Genomic DNA, 14,558 nt, shown 5'->3' with positions numbered 1-14,558 from the left:
AATTCAACACACGTTCCGCACCAAACCTTTCTTTCGCACAAAACTCCACCAGTGAAATTTATGCATAAATTTCACTTTCACCGAATTTCCATTCGAGACAATTACTTTGCAAACTGCCAAACATTGTTTCCATCTCTTTTATGTTTCTCGTTTTCTATCTTCTTCCACGTAAAAACAGCAGTTATCATTTTCCACAGTGAAAACTTTTTCCGTGCTTCGCTTCGGCAGCAGCAGAGAGGCATTGTTGATTTAATTTTTGAATGCCTCTCCGCCAAGTGAATGCGTGCAAACGTGCGTGAATGGAAATGGATTTCCGTGCTGTGGGAACAAATACTGCCGAACGAGAGTACTTTCGACGACTTGATTCGCATTTGAAACTTTTTTCGACGCAGGATAACTACGACGACGAGAATTGGACCATCTTTGTGGTGGAATTGAGTTAGGATTATTTTTGATACGCAGAATGGGGGAATGGGAAGAAAAACTTTTCCTGATTTTTTTCCTTCCTTGAAGCAATGAATTTTTGATGACGCATGTGAGTGAAATAATACAGCGAAACCAGTAGATAAATTCGGAATCGCAATCGTACGAAATCGCAAAGCACAAAACGGGAAATCGTGACCTTCGAATGGCGTCAGCCGAAAGCCCAGGTCGAACGGGTCACACTCGAACGGTTGAAGATTTTCTTTCAATTTTCCGCCTGCCAAAAACGTGCCGCCTCTCTGTCTGCGTCTGCTGATCGACACTTTCTCCGGAAGCTTCTTTTCTGCCAACAGTAAGGCGGTAAAGCTCGGAAGGGCTACCCCCGGAAGCGGAGAAATTCGATTCCAGTTTTAATTTGATGGATGACTGGGTTTTTGCTGGACTGGCTGCTGTTGGTTCAGGATTTAAAATGAGCATGGGATGAGAATGAGATTAGGTCACGAATTTGGTGTGTTAAATGTGCCTTGAGAAGAGTGTTACGCTGAATCGCTGAGCTGGTTATCCAAAAAATGTTAAGGGTGTAGGACAATTTAAGTTTATGTAGTGGTTGAACAAAATATAAAAAAAAAACTTATCCCAAAAGTTTATCAGCAGTTGCAAAGCTTCTCCTCAGAACTAATCGTTAGAAGCTGTAATGCTTCTCGTCAGAAGCTGGAAAGCTTCTCATCAAAAGCTGGGCAGCTTCTCATCACAAGCTGGAAAGCTTCTTGTCAGAATCATAAAAAGCTGGACAGCTTCTCATCAAAAGCTGTAAAGCTTCTCATCAGAATTTGGAGAACTTCTCATCAGATGCTGGAAAGCATCTCATCAGAAGCTAGAAAGTTTCTCATCAGAAGTTGGAAAGCTTCTCATCAGAACCTTGAGAATTTCTCATCTGAAGCTGTAAAGCTTCTCGTTATAAGCTGAAAAGCTTCTCGTCAGAAGCTGGAGAGCTTTTCATAAGAAGCTGGAAAGCTTCTCATCAGAAGTTGGAAAGCTTCTCTTAAGAAGAAGGTTTTTTTTTCAAAAGTAATGATATGCTTTCGCTATTAAGTACCGTGCTTGGAAAGTCCCTCCATAAGCTTATCTGGAAACTTGAAAAGCCTCTCCTAAAACTCGAGAGTGAAGTTTGAAGGAGCTGGCTTGCTGACGTATTCTTACGGAAGCTTTTAAAAGTTTTTTGTTCAAAAGTTTGAAATAATTTCTTTTGGCCAATTTTCTGTAAGACACTCGGAAAAGCTGCTCCACAGACTTCATGGTTAGATAAACATTCAACTATTTACTCCGAAAACACTTTTATTTTGCTACAGGTACACTTCTCATTCTTTATCAATGTTGACTTCTTGTCCGTCTATCGCTATATTTATCCAATAAAGAGTCTTGTTTCAACCTTTCGATTGGCAAGCAGCACCAGACCCTTTTGTGTTCTGGCGAAGGGGCAAATCAAAGGATCTGCGCGCATTTTACCGGCTCAGACATCGACAATTTTCCTGTGAAATCCTGTCGACATGAAAAGAAAAAGGTTCTGGAATCGAACAACAATGAACAACAAGCAAAAGGATGAGTCCCGGCGAAATAAAGCTTTTCACTTAAACTGGATATGAATGCGAAAGGGAAGAGAAGAGTTCGAATGCCATGGACATGTGTTGCTTCCAATTGATGAACCTTTTGAATGCGAGGATGAAATAAATTTGCCATCGTCCTGTTGGATTCGGAATCACTTCAAAGACATGTCAGCCGAATGAGGTGACTGAACTACGATTCCCAATTCCGAATTAGTTTCACTTTCATTTCTTTAAGAGTTGACTTGATAATGATCTTGACATTTACATTTCTTTGCAAACGAATTTAGATTTTGGCAGTAGAAGCTTAGGAACAAATTCCAATCGTTGCAGCAAGGGGCATTGCAATACCGAAATGTGAAGTGACTTTCAAATCCGGTATTAAACATAATAATTTTAAACTCTTGATCCATCTTGAATTTAGAAACGAATATTCTAAAAATAAAATATCCTTATCTTCAAACACTTTTGAAAATTCTTATGGAAATTCTATACATTTGAAAACATTGTACACGCAGCTGAAGCTTTGTTCGTAAAAATAAAAAAAAACTTTGTGCGCAAATTGAATCAGATCGTAAAGAATGTAATAAGAGAAATTAATTTTTATCATTTCGAGAGATTTTGTTTTTTCAAGGTATTCAAAGAATATTATCGATTCATTTGGTTTATAAATATAGGCCTCAGAATCTATAAGCGTAACCAGTGAACCTATCAATAGGTTTTGATTATGAAACGGTTGCTACTAGTATCTACAAAAAGTTTTTTCTGATAGCTTGCAAAATTCGTGCCAAGAGCTAGGAAAACATTCTGCCAGGTGCCCCGAAAAACTTCTTTCCAAATGCTTGGGAAAGCTATTCCCGAAAGCTTGGAAAAGCTTCTCCCAGAAACATGGAAAAGTTTCCTAGTATCTTGCAAAATCTTGAAAGCATGGAACCGATTTTTTCAGAAAAACAGGAAAGCTCCTTTTCGAAACTTGTTGAAGCTTCTCCCTGCGAATGGTTCTTCCAATGGCTAGAAAAAGCTTAAAAAAGCTTCTCCCAAGAGCTTCTAACAGCTGTTTTCGACAGCTTACAAAGCTTCTTTCGATTGCTTTGAAAAACTTAACGCAGAATCTCTGGAAATCTTTTTGGAAGTTTGGAAGCTTCTCCCAGAAGCTCGGAAAACTTTTTTGAATACGCTAAGAAAAGCTGTTCGCAGCTGTTTTCAGAGCTTCTTCCAGAAGGTTCGAAGACCATCTTTTAGAAGCTTAGGAAAGCTTCTCCTGGAAGCTTAGCATTTCCAGAAGCTTGGAAAAGCTTCTCCTTGAAGCTTGGAAATGCATCTCACAGGGGTTCAGAAAAATTTCTTTCAAAATCTTGTAAAAGCTTCTCCTAGAAGCTTGGGAAAAATTCTTAGAAGAGAAGAAGCTTGGGAAAAAAGCTTAGGAAAATTCCTCTCAGTAGACTTAAAAAGCATTTTCGAATATCTTGAAAAACTCTTTCCGACAGCTTGGAAAATCTTTTCCCAGATGATCGGAAAACTTCTTTACAGAAGCTTAGAAGGTCTTCTCCAAATATTTAGAAGAGCTTCTGCGAAAAGCTTGGAAAAATTTCTCTCAGAAACTTGGAAAAATCCCCCAGAAGCTTTTAGAGCTTGGAAATTCTTTCAAAAACTTCTTGTAGAAGTTTGGAAAAGCTTCTTCTGGAACCAAGTAGCTCGGGAAACTTCTTTTAGAAAAAAAGCTTCTCGTACCATGACCCCACAGTTATGGATCAAATAGTGTGGAGTCCAACCTATAAAATTCAATAAAACGACATAGAAAACGTAAAATTGTAATTTAAAAGCACGAATTGAATCGTTTCAAATTGGAAATTCGGTTAGTAAACTGTTTTGAGTGTAATATTTACATAGGATTGTATAAAAATTAAAAATTGTATCGGTTTCTGAAAACCATATTATGGATCAATTTTCTAATTACGGATCAAAGTGTGACATATTACGGATCAGTGCACTAAATCAAGAGATTTTCAACTCAATGCATCTGTATTGCATGATTTGGCGAAAGTTAACAATGTGTCACATTTTACTGCAAAAAATAGCAGTTTTAGAGCTGGAAACAATGGTAAAATGCCATTTTTTGTGATACTGCATTGTAGTAACTGAGACATGTACTGTTTTCGCTCCACACCAAGTTTTCCACCCATTTTTGTCTGCTAAAAAATGAAATTTACAAACCTTGATGTTTTATTAGCATTATCCTTTGTGCTATTGTCTAAATATGTCGAATCCAATGCTTAAAATGGCAGAAATCTTCTTTATTTGGAAGTGATCCATAACCGTGGTAAACAATCATTTCCTGGTCCATATTATGGATCACTAGTTAGAAGTGCTAATATTCGGTATTTAGAATCAACAATCAAGAAAAATGTTTTCCAAAGATGAAAACATACTAAATCGAAGCGAACGAGCATGTTTTATGGTATAACATTTGAATTTTACCACCTGTGGCAGCTCATGAATGCTGACGGCACTTCTTACAGAAAACGACCATATAATGACAGCTGTGTGGTATCAACTAAACATTTGTCAAATACACTGTTATTAAGCGGTTGAATGTTGTGCTTAACATTACAAATAGTAGAACACAAATAGTATAACATGGAAAAAATATGTTTTACGTCAACGTTTATGTTTTGAGCGAGTTGTACGATATTGAACGCCAAAGTGATCCGTCACTGTGGGTGATCCGTAACTGTGTGGGCATGGTATTTCATTGGAAAAGTTTCTTCTAGAAGTTTGGAAAAGTTTATCTGAAAAGTTTGGGAAAGCTTCTCCTTAAAGCTTGGAAAAGCTTCTCCTAGAAACTTGGAAAAGCTTCTTCTAGAAACTTGGAAAAGCTTCTCCTAGAAGTTTGGCTGAGCTTCTCCTAGAAGCTTGAAAACGTTTCCCTAGAGGCTTGAAAAATCTTCTCCTAGAAGCTTGGAAATGTTTTTCCTAGAAGCATAGAAAAATTTCTCCAAGAAGCTTGGAAAAGCCTTCCCTAAAAGCTTGGAAGAGCTTCTCTTAAAAGCTTTGAACAGCTTCTCTTCGAAGCTTGAAAAAGCTTATCCTAAGGGATTGGAGAAACTTCTCCTAAAAGCTTAGAAAAGCATCCCCTAGAAGCTTGGAAAAGCTTCTCCAATAAGATTAGTTAAGCTTCTACTAGTAACTCGAAAAAGCTTCCCCTAGAAGCCTTCAATTAGAGGCTTTGATAAGCTTTTTCTAGAAGTTTTGACGTGTTTCTCCCAGAAGCTAGGTAAAGCTTATAATAGATGCTTGATAAAGCTTTCCCTAGAAGCTTGGAAAAGCTTTCCCTAGAAGCTTGGAAAAGCTTCCCAAAGAAGCTTGGAGTAAAATGTTCATAGAAGCATGGAAAAGCTTCTCCTAGAACCATGGAATAGCTTCTCCTAGAAGCTTAGAAAAGCTTCTTCTTGAAGCTTAGAAAAACTTCTCCTAGAAGCTTAGAAAAGCTTCTCCTAGAAGCTTGGAAAAGCTTCTCCTAGAAGCTTGGACAAGCTTCTCCTAGAAGCTTGGAAAAGCTTCTCCTAGAAGCTTAGAAATGCTTCTCCTAGAAGCTTGGAAAAGCTTCTCATGGAAAATTTTCTTCTCATTTCAGGGAAGTTTATAATTGTAGCTAGAAAAAGCTTTTTACAGAAGCTTTGAAAAGCTTCTCTAAGAAATTTGGAAAAGCTGCTTCAAGAAGCTTTAAAAAGCTTCTTCTTAAAGTTTGGAAAAGCTTCTCCGAGAAGATTAAAAATTTGTTCTTGGAAGCTTAGATAAGCTTCTCCAAAAAGCTTCGAAAAGCTTCTCCTAAAGGCTTGGAAAAGCTCCTACTAAATGCTTGGAAGAGCAGTTCCTTGAAGTTTGGGAATGCTTCTCCCAAAAGCTTTAAAAAGCATTTCTCTGAAGCTTCGAAAAGCTTTTCCTAGAAACTTGGAAAGGCCTTTCCTAAAAGCTTGGAAAAGCTCCTCCTAAAAGTTTCGAAAAGCCTTTCCTAGAAGCTTGGAAATGTATCTCAAAGGAGCTTGGAAAAGCTTCTCCCAGAAGCATAGAAGAGCTTCTCCCAGATGCTTGGAATAGCTCCTCCTGAAAGCTTGGAGGAGCTTATTTTAGAAGCCTGGAATAACTTTGTGTTAGAAGCTCAGACAAGCTTCTCCTGGAAGCTTGAAAATCGTCTCCTAGAAGCTTGAAAAAGCTGGTCTCAGAAGATTAGAAAAGCATCTCCAAGGATCTTGAAAAAAGCTTCTCCCAGTTGCTTCAAGTAGCTCTTTCAAATAGCTTGATAAACCTTCTCTTAAGAACTTCTCTCAGAAGCTTTGAAACAGCTTCTTGTGGAAGCTTGGAAAAACTATCGAAAAGCGAAACATTTCATATACTTTGCAAATGAATTAAATGGACAAATTGATGTGAAGTTTTGCGGAAAAGTTACACGTCTTCTCAGTGAGAATCGAACTCACGACTCCCTGATCTCTAGTTAAGGCGCGTAACCCCTACGCCATGAGAGGACTCATGAACGCAGAAGTTAACCTGAATTCGATTTCAGCTCAATAATCACGTGGTCCTTTTTCGCAAAGTGCACCTCTTTCGGAAGAATTAGATGCCCATCCAAACACAACGGTGTTTTTTTTTGGTAATGAAATAATAATGAAATAAGGTAATTTGTTGGTAATGAATAAAGGTAAGTTAATTATAATAAAGGTAAGATCATTTTTTGGTAATGAAATAAGGTAATGAAATAGCACACAACACTAGCCAGCAACTGCGCTGGCTGAGGTTTCTATTTGGTATTTTTGAGATTTTTTCGATATCGACTCATGGAACGATACTAGAATCCAAATTTCATGGTTACTATGATGGTCCCTTGAAACAGCTTCCCAAAGGATTTCTGTTCTATGACTCGATATTTCCATGAGTCGATGGTCCCTTCAATATCGACTCAAGGAGGTTTCACTGTAATAATAAAGTCATGCGGTGATTAAACTTTATAAATGTAAATATTTAGGTGCTTTGCAAATGTAAATATTTAAGCAGGCTTTGGATTTCATCTGGATATATGTCTTTGGACCGATGTACGTGTTCACTATTTGACGTTTGAGCGGTGCCGTGTTATTTACGTGCCCATGGCAACAAGTGAATTCGGCACTGCTCAAACGTGAAATAAGTGAACTCGTGCATTGGTCCATTGTTATTTAGGGAATCAAAGGAATTCAAACACAAATTTAAGCTTAAACAACCTAACAATTAGCTCTAGGAACTGCTCTTAAAATTAATGTCATGGCTACTATAATGACTTATTAAAAAAAAAATCTAAAAGTTTTTGTTCCATGAATCGTTATTTCTAAAAATCAATCGTCCCTTCAGAGCGATCCATGGAAATTTAACTGTATTCGAGTAATAAAATCGTTGTTAAAAAATGAAATGTCTCAAAAACACCAAAATATACCTCTCTGAAATGTTGCCAACTGTTTTATCTAGTATAGTTCTATATTGCCTGAAAATTGAAACTTGCGATTTTTTGCGCTTTTAGACATATTAGGGTTCAAAAATTGCTCTATTTTCCAAGTTCTTCCACCATTTCTTTATTTTTATGCCTAATATTAAAAAATGTTTCCACAAAAGTTTGTGTTTGTTATATTTTTATCAGCAAAAAGTCTTATATGGCAAGATCCTAAAGAAAAATATGAAACTCGTCGAAGAATTTTTTTTTTCACTAATGTGGTCTTGATCAACAACTCGAAAATAGTAGGCTGTGGAATTTTGACGTCTTCGAGAGAGTTGTTTATTTTATTAAAATGAACAACTTTGCCAAACACGCCAAGTCTCTAGAACGTGCTCTGGAAGCATTAAACAAAAAAGGCCGGAGTCTTGACCGAATAGGCCAATAAAAGCCAAAGTCCAAATAATGTGAAAGTAGAAAATGACTATGAAAAAGATCGATCAGAAGCAAAAACAAGAAGGCCAAAAACAGTCGGGGACAGCCAAAAACGACCGTAAGGGAAAAGTATGTCAGAAATTGCTCGAATCTGTCAGAAATGGTCAGAAATATTAAAAAGGCCAAAAATGTTAAAAACGTCTGGGAGACCTTCAATGTATTTTGAACGACAAAAATACGGAAATGGTAAAATGGACAAGCAATTCAAGGTCGAATAAGTAAGAATAACGCCAAAAATCAGCGAAATATAAAATCAAACTTCAAAACAGTTATAAATATTCAGAAAACAGTTAACGGCCAAACAAGCGCAAAGCAAAGATCAATGTAAAAATTCTTTGGAATCAATCAATGTAAAAATACCAATGGAAGACCAGAAAAAGGTCGGAAAATATCATTGGATTCACAATGGGTAAAAAGGCCAACGAAGATGCAAAAGCGTTGAAGAGATAATTATTGTTCAGAGGATCAATCAGAACAAAACAACGGTCTGTTAAATTCCAAAATCACTAAAAAAGCTGTATAAAGCTGGAAACATTTACAATAACACAACAAACATTTACAACAAGGAAAAACAAACTACGAACATTATAAGAAAAAACTCATAAACAAAAAGGAGACAAAATTGCAAGTCAAGCGAGAGAAGTTAAAACAAGTTCAACGTTTTTGAAAAAACTAAGTATTGTTTAAAACGGGCAAAAACAGTATATCAGGTATCAGAAGGCCGGCTTCAGAGGCACGTTCCCCGCCATTTGGGAAATTTGTGTCATCGCCATATTTGAGCCTATTTCATCATCTACCCGATGGGAGAGGAAAGGGAAGGGAAAGATGGAAGGAAATAGGAGCGGGATCCCTTGAAGAGGGAAAATCGCATAAGCAAAATGAGTGCATCTAGTTCCATACCACAATGGGTTCGAACAGCAAAACGCTTGAGCGCAAAAAGAGCCTATAGCTCATTACCACAGCGGTTTAAGAATAAAAGAAGGTCCTGATGATTCACGTTTCTGAGATCAGATTCACTTAAGAAGTGTTTACCAAGTATTTGGAATCGCAATTACGCAAAAACTTGATAGTTACATCCAGGTTACATTCAGGTTTTAAGAAGTTCCATAATCGGTATCACAACTATCACACACACAAATGTATTAGTACGCTGAATATTTGCCATGTGATAGTTGAGTCGGCAGTGGCCTGTCAACGCTCTGACCAAGAAACTGCAATTCTGCTTTGACAGATTGGTTATATACTTGGCCTCCTTTGGGGATGGCTCAGTTATGTACAATTTTGTTTGACGACATGACTAAAAATTGCTGAGTTGCCGCCCAAGAATTTCTGAAGCTTCACCCAGCACTTCGAAATTAGAAGTGCTATCTAAAGACCAATGAAGGCATGCGATGCTTCATTGCGAGCTAATTCATTAGCCAATTAATTCCCAGAAATGGAAGAATAGCCAGGACCCATTCAAGGTTTACAAAGTTCACTGAATTCAGTTCCTCAAATTGAGTTCGACGTGCGATAACAAACTTAGACCCTGAGTGGGCCGAAGAAAAAGCTTTAAAAGCAGCCTGACTATCTGACATATTCCTTAACAAATTGCCAGACGTCCATTCATCTCGCGAAGAGAGCTGTCAGAAACATTTCCTAAGCAAGGACAATTATGTCCCAGTTCACTGGAAGTGGAAACATCCAAATCACTAGGATTTCCAATGGACGAAGAGAATCCATGGAATTTGGTTACAACCAATTCCCAGTTTGTAAAAGTAAGTATTGTTTAAAACGAACAAAAACAGTAGATGGAAATCTATCTACCGTTTTGATTCATATTACGGACAGCTTCAAATTCCGGACACTCTCGATTGTATGGGAAACATTTCACACGAAATGTTTCAATTTTCGCCGTCCAAAAGTTCTCATTCTCGAGGCTCGTTTTATTAGGTTTTTTCCATAAATATCATTGCAAATTTATAATGCCCAACTACCTTAGACGTCTCTTAAGTGGTTGAACGATTTCAATTGATGATTTGACTGTTCCATTAATGATTATCATGAGCTGTCCGTAATTCGAATCAAAGCGTCCGGAATATGAGGCAAAAGTGAGGGAGCATCCGGAATAAGAATCATGAAAAGGCCACACGTTTTGATTTATTTAAAATTATTCAAGTTGCGGACGCGTATTCTTTACCCACCATCCGAAAGTTAAGGGCTTCCGACGCTCGATAACGTTAAAAAATCATACAGAATGATTTATTTTGTATGGTCCAAGCTGGGTTATACTTCACTGAGGCCTTAAGTGTCCGTAATATGAATCAAAACGGTATCTAAATAAAAATGGAATGGTGTTTGTATGTCACGAAATGGTTTCCTCACGGGTCAACAGATTTGAATGATTTATTCTCCGTTTTGTTCGTCAAGGGTTCCGACTTGTTTGTGTGTATAAAAATCCCCGGATGTTCAACGGGAAAGTCGTAAAATCGAGAGTGAACGGAACTGTCATTTTGCATGGGACGATTCATAGCGTTTTTCAACAGCCTACTTGATGGCAAGACGAAGTTTGCCGGGACCACTAGTACTAAATGAAAAAAGAGTCAAAAAATCCAAGACAAGACAAGCAGCTTAAAATTGGCAATACATGCTCCGAAATAGTAATTTATCCTGAAATTTCAAGCCTTATACTTCTCATCGCTTCCATCGAAAAATCTCAATCCAGCTCGATTGCCAAATCACAAGCCATTAGGAGAACCACCGAGATTTGCACAAACACCGGCTGCCACATTTTCACATTTTCCACTCCGTGCTTTTCTTCACACTAGATTTATTTTTCCTCCCTAAAAGCGATACCGAAAAAGGGAAAACCCCAACCCGCATCCCAACCGAGTGTATTTCACACCCTAAACCTTCATCCCGACCCAAATCGACCAACGAATCAACGATAACTTCCTTCCCATTTAGTTCTTCTCCCGGTGGTGGTTGTTGTCGTCGTCGCCATCATCGTGGAAAGCGGCGCGAATTTTCTTCGCGGATCGTTAATTTTTCGTTCGGAATAGGTAGAACCGAGACTTATTGCCTACCCAACTAACTATATAGCTCAACTAGCCCCCCGGGGGAGATTGGCTGCGAAACAATACGGATGGTACTGGATTCCGTTTCCGGCTTTTGCTTTTGCTGCCACTGCAACAGTCCATCATTCTAATGGGCTCATTAGGCGGAAGTGCTGGATTAACGGTTTTGTTTTCGCGTAATAAGAAGTAATTCGTTTCTGAGCGGGGGATTACGTGGGATTCAAGGTAGCTGCGATGGATCTTGAAGCTCCGGGAGTAGACCTGAGAGCCGTCGCCGGATGCGATTCTCCTAAAACTTAGAAAAGCTTCTCTTAGAAGCTTGGTAAAGCTTCTCCTAGAAGCTTAAAAATTCTTCTAGAAGCTTGAAAAATCCTCTCCCAGCAGCTTGAAAAAGCTTCTTCAAGAAGTATGAAAAATCTTCTCCAAGAAACTTAACAAAGCATCTTTTAGAAGCTTGGAAAAGTTTTTCCTAGAAGCTTGTAAAGCATTTTCTAAAAGCTAGGAAAAGCATCTCCCAGAAGCTTTAAAAAGCTTCCCCAAGCATCCCATTCTTCAGAAAGCTTAGAAAAGCTTCTCCTAGAGGCTTCGAAAAGCTTTTCCTAGAAGATTGGAAAAGCTTCTTTTAGTATCAATACGAAGAAAATCGATGTTGAAGTTCTGGTTTCCTTAGAAAATCTAACGAAGGACATTTTGTAACGCTTGAATTTCATGGCTCTTTTTATATAATATAGATAGTGATGGTACTGCCATTGAATAGAAATATTTTGGCTCACAGGTCTATCTAGAAAACTGCTGCTCATAACTCAAATCGAACCCAATATACGGGCAGAAAAAAGTCCGAGATTCAGTATTTACTGCCCCCGATATAACCTCTTTCCCACTGCATTCTGTCACCAATAAAAGAGGGGATCTAACACATTTTTCTCTTTTTCCCTGTTCTCTTCCGGTCCAGGTTTGCAGCAAAGTGTTCGGGAATGCTTCCGCCCTGGCCAAGCACAAGCTGACGCATAGCGACGAACGGAAATATGTCTGTGGAATGTGCTCGAAGGCGTTCAAACGGCAGGACCATCTGTAAGTGCACAAAAGCTGCTTCGAACGACAAACACACCAACATTGATAATGGAATGTCCGAACGCTATGTCCGAAGGGGGCTATTGTGGAACTTTTATGCAACTCAGATTTTCTTTTAAAGGACGAAAGCTTCATAATAACCCCCTTTGGACACAGCGTGACGTCCAGCCCCTCCTCTATCACTTTCACACCTGTGATTAATTGGAATTTTTTGTGTCTCCCAGAAACGGCCACATGCTGACGCATCGGAACAAAAAGCCATACGAGTGCAAAGCGGAAGGTTGCGGAAAATCGTACTGTGATGCCCGGTCGCTGCGGAGGCACACCGAGAACCATCACAGCGTTGGCGGAGGAATGGGATTGTCCGGTTCGACGACGCCATCGCCCAGCCCGGGACCTGTGTTGACTGTTACGACGACGGCCTCGCCGACGTCTTCCTCTTCCGGGGCGCTGACGGCCATTTCGTCCAGTTGCAGCAACGGTGGCAGCACTACGGGTCCACTCAGTGGACTCAGCCTGTCGCCGGCGACCGCAAGTGGTAAGTGTGGTGGGAGTTATGATTCTGTGCTCACCATGGAATGTTAGTTTTATTTAAGGAAGACTGATAAATAGATGAGTTTGGCAGGTAGGGATCCGGATCCTATTCTTGTCACTTTTGATTCTCTTCGGCTTTTTTGAAAGCTACTCAGCTCCTTTTGGCCACAATATGCGTCATATAAAAGTGCTTCTTTTTGCAAAGTTTCAGACAATTTGGCCGAGAAAAACCCCCCATGGCAGAGTGAATCATGGAGGTGCCCAAGTAGCTTTTTTTCATTCTATGATTAATTGAAATGGATTAAAGTTGTTCACTTTTAGAAATCACACACATTTACAAAACACACAAACTACTTACAACTTACCGCTTTTAAATTAAACTAGATAATATTTCGGTTACATACTTTTGCCTTTAAACAATCATCTGAAACTTTTTGGGAAATTCCTGAAATTCTACGAATTTACCACAGGAAAAACTTCAGATTTTCCTTCGTTATCCAAATCTGTTCATTTGTATCCTCAGAAGCTACTGTGAACATTTGAGCAAAATCCATCAAATTTAAATGGGGCTAAACAAGCTTAAACTTTGTATACCACTCGGAAAAAAATCCGTTGCCGGACTTATGTACTAAAAGTCATGAAACCATGAAAATTAATGTTTCAAGATATTATGACTACGAGTCATGAAACCATGACTTTTATTCAAAAATGTGTGTGCTCAAGACAGAGTTATGGATTTGATCCGAATAAGTCGATCGAACCATATTCAGAGAGTATAACAGTTCATGAATCATAACAGTTCTTGGCATATCGCATTCGGAGAGCCATATGAAAGTAGATATTCACTCTCTCACAAGGCCATGTTCATGATGGTTCAAGAGCAACAACTCTCACAAACGAAAACGATATCGGGTTATTCGGGTTATTTATGTTTTGATTACAATTGGTAATAACTTTCATGTTTCATGGTAATGCAACCTTGAGCGACTTAATTATAATTTATTGGCTCATCAACATCCCTTTTATTTCAAACATAGCAAAAAAAGAGAGGAAAATATTCGCTTCTGTTTCATGATCAAAAGGAGAAAATGTCAGCGAATGTAAAACGTGGTGAATATAGAATATAGGTTAGTCATTTAGTCTGTACGATCGAAGATGATTATACAATAAACAATAATATCAAGCCATGTGTAAAGTAAGAATCAATTGCCATAATATCTAATCATATGTGAAGTAAAGGTCATTTGGCATATCGAACAATTGGCATAATATCAAGCCATCTGAAAAGTAAGGGTTATTTGGTATAATAACTCAGATACTTCTTTTTCTATGTAAAAAAAACTGTTGTAATATTACGCAAAAGAAAAAGTCATGTTGAAAAGAAGGTCAAATTCCTATATAATAAAATAAAGCGTCGAATCGCTATAGCAATAACCCTCGAAAGAATACCTTATGTTTAAAAGAAGGGTAAGTCTCTGGATAAATATAATGACTAAATAGGATAATAGAAGATGAACTAGGGTTTTAATCAGTGACGCAATATTTCTTAATTTGAAATTAAAAATTGAAAACAAGGTCATGACTTAGGAAAACGAAGAAAAAAAACAGCAACATTGCTGCTACAATTATATAACATTTCGTGTTCAAACAAACCCGATTAACCATTGCACACTGATCCAGGAAGCTAATTTAGGCAGACATGAGGTTTTCGTCTCGATTTATTGATTTTAGAGCCATAGTTGCTTTTGATAATATGTTCAGAATTTTCGGTTCCGGGTCATTTTTCCGAATGTCATTTGGCCGAATGCCGTTTGGCCGAACGCCATTTTGCCGAAAGAATCATTTGACCGAACGCCATTTGGCTGAATGCCGTTCGACTGAAATTGAAAACAAAAGTGAAGTACTGTTAGCATGGATTTATAA

At 38.3% G+C, this 14,558-nt stretch overlaps 1 protein-coding gene across 1 annotated transcript in view; it reads left to right on the top strand.

Moving 5' to 3' along the window:
* The window catches only part of LOC5566210 (serine-rich adhesin for platelets), a 784,828-nt gene that overhangs the window by 644,718 nt on the left and 125,552 nt on the right, over window positions 1-14,558 (top strand). Inside the window, exons 6-7 of the mRNA XM_021838003.1 lie at window positions 11,983-12,101; window positions 12,326-12,639. Coding sequence (XP_021693695.1) covers window positions 11,983-12,101; window positions 12,326-12,639 — 433 coding nt within the window. The remainder of the gene's footprint in view (window positions 1-11,982; window positions 12,102-12,325; window positions 12,640-14,558) is intronic.

Source organism: Aedes aegypti, chromosome 1 (assembly GCF_002204515.2).
Source record: "Aedes aegypti strain LVP_AGWG chromosome 1, AaegL5.0 Primary Assembly, whole genome shotgun sequence".
In the NCBI taxonomy this organism is placed as follows: Eukaryota; Metazoa; Arthropoda; class Insecta; order Diptera; family Culicidae; genus Aedes; species Aedes aegypti.
Note: the sequence above shows the minus strand (reverse complement) of the source record. Positions and strands in the feature narration are given on the sequence as shown.